The sequence below is a fragment of the Schistocerca americana genome, chromosome 4, assembly GCF_021461395.2.
Source record: "Schistocerca americana isolate TAMUIC-IGC-003095 chromosome 4, iqSchAmer2.1, whole genome shotgun sequence".
Classification (NCBI taxonomy): domain Eukaryota; kingdom Metazoa; phylum Arthropoda; class Insecta; order Orthoptera; family Acrididae; genus Schistocerca; species Schistocerca americana.
The window spans coordinates 283642405-283647343 of NC_060122.1; the positions used below are offsets into that span (position 1 = coordinate 283642405).

Here is a 4939-nt window from a genome sequence, read left to right on the forward strand (position 1 = left end):
TGTTTCATATTATGTATATGTAGGTTATCGGTCGCTATTAGAAATACTATTCTCGCAGCTGCAACAGAAAGTATGCGGAACTTCGCTGTAGCACTGTTTAAGTGAAATGTTAAATAGGTGCTTTTTTAAGTATGAGCTAATACGTAAGCTGAATACTGTAGGTAAAATTCGAAGCTTAATTTCTCGTATGAATTTCAAATTTTATTTGACACAATATTGACAATTCAATCGGAAGTTAATTATCCTCTGCGGTGCGACGCGGTAGCATATGCAATGAGGTTGTAGGTTATGTTGGCAAGTTTCAAGTGTGAATGGGAATCCTACTGATTGCTGTTGGCAACCATGTTGGTGTGCTTAAGAATCTTTGATTTGCCGCCAAAAGAGCCGCGGGGTGCAAGTGAAATACAGTAATTCAAAGTGTCTAGTGCGTAAAAGGCGGTCAGTGGAAATGATATAATTTCTTGATTCAGTGTAGTGAAAGTTTCGTATTGTAACGCGTACGACTTGTTATAGGCCCTGCCCTGTTGAAGATGGAGACGAATACAGATAATACAGCTGTCGAGAAGAAGGAAGAAGATATGAGCCCCAAGGAAAAGGCGTTTATGCTTCTTGCTCAGGGCAAAAGGCATTACCTCGTTAAAGATTACTTCGAAGCAGTGGGATGTCTGGCAACTGCGTGTGAACTATTGGCTGAAGTGTATGGTGAAGCTGCAAATGAGTGTGGAGATGCCTATTTCAGTTACGGAAAAGCGTTACTCGGCCTCGCAAGAGAAGAGAACGGTGTGCTAGGCGATGCTGTTGAAGAACGTGACGATGAAGAGGAAGAGAACGAGCAGGAGGAACAAGAAGCTGGTGCGGAAGATAATTGTGAGAAGGAGGAAGCTGCAAAACATGAAAATGAGAAAGTAGAAGATACTGCTGCGGATAATGCTCCCACTGGAGATAGCGAACCTGTTGGTAGCGAGGATAATGTAGAGGTTGATGGTGAGAAAGATGACGATGATGATGCTGAGACAGTGAGTAATCTGAAATTGGCGTGGGAAATGTTGGAACTCGTGAAAATTATTTTTCAGAGACAAGCTGACAACGACCAAAACATTAAACTTAAACTTGCAGAAGTACACATGTATTTGGGCGAGATTGGTTTAGAATCTGAAAACTATACTTCAGCTATAGAAGATATAAATAGATGTTTAGAAATTAGAAAGAAACTTCTCAAAACCGATGATAGGTGTGTAGCGGAAACATTGTACCAGCTAGGCTTAGCTCATTCACTTGCAAGCAATTTCGACGAATCTATAAAGTACTTTTCCGAAGCTGTTGAGGTGCTGGAAGAAAGAATTAAAATCCTGGAGCAGAGAAAGGACAGTGGCAGTGAAGTGGCGGAAGAATCCAAATCTGATGCATTTTATACTATAGACGGTGAAATCACAGAAATAAAGGCTTTACTGCCTGAGATTAAAGACAAAATTCAGGATATGAAAGACTTCAAAAATGAAACATTGAAGGCGATGTTTGAGAAGCGCTGTGAAGATCAGCAGGGAAGTTCTGGTCAGGCTGGTACTTCGTCTGCATCGTTATCAACATCAGCTTCATCCACTGAATCAAAGCCGGTGTCCAATATCACCCATTTAGTGAGGAAGAAGCGTAAGTTGGACTTGGATATGTCAGATAGTAAAAGGAGTAAAACAGAACCTGAGCAAGATCTAGTGTAATCCACGTTAATTTGAAGAGACTCCAATCCCTGTTATTGCCATACCGAGTAGAGGACTGTACATCACGTAATGCACAAAACGAAATCAGCATTTGACCTTACGATTATTGAAACATTCTTAGGACTGAAATTCAAATGCTGGTTTAACTTTTTTTTTGGTGCGAAATACGTATGGTACTGTATTTTTGTTCAAAACAAAGAACATTGGTTACTCTCTGTCAAGACGTGGGTTAAATATGGCACATATTTGTTAAAATTGTAATTTAAAGGAAAGTGATTGTCTTGGCAGTTGGGTTATATGTAGTAGATTGGATGACTTAAATGTTTATAGAACTTAACATTACATTCAGAATGTTTGGTGAGTTAGTAAACAGATCTAGGACTCTATTAATTGTATCTTGCCAAGAGGTGAAGTTTATTTTAATGTCAGTGTAGATCATAATTTAATCATATCCAAGATCACATGTTGACTATCTGCATACTGTAAGCTTACATAGTGAAACTGATATGAGCAGACTGACAAAAATCTCATCCCTAGGAATAGTCTACATCAAATGGGCATTGCATTCATAGGTCTAGTACTTTTACTTCACAATATCAGCACTTTCTAAGTGCATCTCTTTACTAACTAGGGTGATTACAGACAGAATTTTGATATTATTTTCTGTGAAGAAGTTGAGTGTGTATTTATTTTCATAAGGTGTGTGTGTGTGTGTGTGTGTGTGTGTGTGTGTGTGTGTGTGTTTAGACATTTCATTGGTATTTGACTGACTGAAGAAACTTGTCAGGTCTCGTGCATGTTAACTTCATGAGAAACCCAAATTTGATGAAAACATATGAAATGTACTTTTTTAATGGGCAAATAAAGCTAATTTGTAAACCTTTCTAAATTTGTGCAAGATCACTTTGGAGCTGTGAAGAGTGGTAAATTTCTTGTAAAGTATATTTACTTATGCATGCAGGGAGAAAAATAGGAACAGCAAACATTTCGTATGTTTTTATATTTTATTTTTCTCTTAAAAATATGCCAACTTTGAGTTAACATGGAAATGGGTCTTTGAATGTGAATATCCATGGTGTACTATAAACGAAGTAGCTGCCACGTAGCATTGATTTCAACATTAGATTATCAGTGTAAATGTTCGTTGGGGATGGTATCTTTCTTTCTGTGTTCTGAGAATTAACCCCTAGAGCCAGTAGGCCTAATGTCAGTGCTAGAGTTTAAATTGAGTTCTGAATTAGATTGCAACTGGACATATTTAACGTATTCTAAGTTCAGTTAGAATTGAGGTAGTGTAAAAATGTAGACCTGGTTGAGATTAGGGCACACATCCTGTGGACTGTTATCCTTACATTTGTTAGTGTAGTGTTGTATATGTTAGAACACACCAGTGCACTGTTGAGAAAAGTTAAAGGTACTGTGACACATTTGTGACAATATAACATGGAGAGAAAAAATGGCATATCATACACTGTTAGGATTAGCCTCTATGGACTATCTTGAAGTGAGACATTAATTTCCAACTTTTATTGACACTAAAATTCATGGCACAAGTTCCACATTGGACCTGCCCCCCCCCCCCCTCCCCCCCCCCCTCTTCCATTTATCGTAGGTCATTAAGCCTCTAGGTAAACAACATGCATTGACGTACTTACTGGAGATGTGTATAATCTGATACAGGGTTGCTGAATTTACCAGTAGTTTTCATTTTTGTTATGAAAAGTGCATTACTTATGGCATAAATGTAAACATTAAAGTATGCTACGGACAGGTCAGTCTGTTAGAACCATGATTATGTAGCATTCATGTTCATTGGCCTTGTCAATTGTTAATTATGTTATCACCTTCCAACCTAACCTAGACCATGAGCTATGCTAATGGTCAATCTGTTACAACAAACAAAATTTCAGGGAACGGGGATCTGATACCACCCAGTATCATAATATGCTATCACGCAGCCACAGTAGTGTGAAAGTTTGGTTTAGTTATTTGAATTTTGTTATCATATGTGGCTTGTATATTTGTACTACCTAAATCAAATGTGGAGAATTGTTTTTGTTTGTGTTGCTTATTCCGGACTGCTGATATGGGATTCCAAGCTCTTTGACTGATATAAATATTCTGTAACATATTTTTCTCTGCTAACGAGACGTGTGCCTGTACTTTCTAAGCAATATAATTGTATATTTGTTACAGGGAGATCTGATCCTGAAAGTGAATGATGGGAGAGGCATTAATTTGTCAGTTTATCCACATCTTATATATCACTGGCAAGGGAAAGCTTTAAGCAGAATGTTGCAGTATGTGAAGTACAGTAGATTGTAAATTGCACTTATATTGGAAGCTGCTGTATCAATTAACGTGAATGATGATGTTCATTATTTTTATAGTAATTTTCTAATTACAATTTTTGATACACTTAAAAATAAAATATTAAAGGCAGGTGTACAGTTTCTGTCCTTAGGGCTCTACTTCAGGTGCAAATGTTTTATTTTTGTATCAGTTTTGTGTGGGATATAATTGTGCAGAAAAGTTTCATAGCTGTGTATTCTGTTCTGAATGTGTTTCCTCATTTCTGATGTAGAGAACTAATAAAAGGCAAATTTGTATTTCCAGTGTGTGATCAATTATAGTGAGCACATTGTGGAAATTATCAAACATTACTTATATGTCCACTTGATTAGGAAGCATGGGTGGGGAAGGGGGGGGGGAGGGAGAAAAGTTTGCTACTTAAAAAAGGTTGTCATTTGTGTCTTTGTAGAAGAGGAGGAGGAGAAGAAGAAGAAGAAGAATGGTAAAGTTTTCTTTAACAGCAACTGTTATATGCTGAGTTGGGAGACAAGTCAAATGAAAGAACTCGTGGTCTTGAACTAATCATTGAAATATGCATAGAAATGAGTGCTGTTGGACTAAAAGGGAGAGTGCAGTTGGAACAAAATGGAAGTGGGAATAGTGAAAGCTGAATGTGAGAGTGATGGTTAATGAGGGAGAACTAACAAAGAAGCAATTATGCATTGTGAAAATGATCCCAGTTAGATTTAACTAAATGTAAATCAAATTAACTGTTACTTACTTGCTCACATGAAACTAAGTGATGTTATGGGCAACAGTTGTATTTGGGATGGAATGGGGCTCAAATTTCCATTAGGCAACCAATTTTTTTTCCACTGTATGATAGATGAATGCTGATACGGTAATTGCGGAAAATGTTGCCAGTTCCCTTC

The 4939-nt window shown here is 37.4% G+C and overlaps 1 protein-coding gene across 2 annotated transcripts; it reads left to right on the top strand.

The window, feature by feature from the left end:
- The first annotated feature begins 306 nt into the window (after positions 1-306).
- LOC124612373 (nuclear autoantigenic sperm protein) lies at positions 307-4327 on the top strand. 2 transcript variants are annotated; one of them, XM_047140540.1, is made up of 2 exons: positions 307-438; positions 514-2599. In XM_047140540.1, the coding sequence occupies exon 2, from the start codon at positions 531-533 to the stop codon at positions 1713-1715; it is 1185 nt and encodes a 394-aa protein (XP_046996496.1). In that variant the 5' UTR covers positions 307-438; positions 514-530; the 3' UTR covers positions 1716-2599. The 2 variants fall into 2 exon arrangements, with proteins under 2 accessions (XP_046996496.1, XP_046996497.1); XM_047140541.1 differs by adding an exon at positions 3912-4327 and having other exon boundaries at positions 358-1647.
- The last annotated feature ends 612 nt before the right edge of the window (positions 4328-4939 follow it).

Bases quoted from the DNA above. Each gene is read 5' to 3' on its own strand.
- LOC124612373 (XM_047140540.1), top strand. From the start codon at position 531: ATGGAGACGAATACAGATAATACAGCTGTCGAGAAGAAGGAAGAAGAT.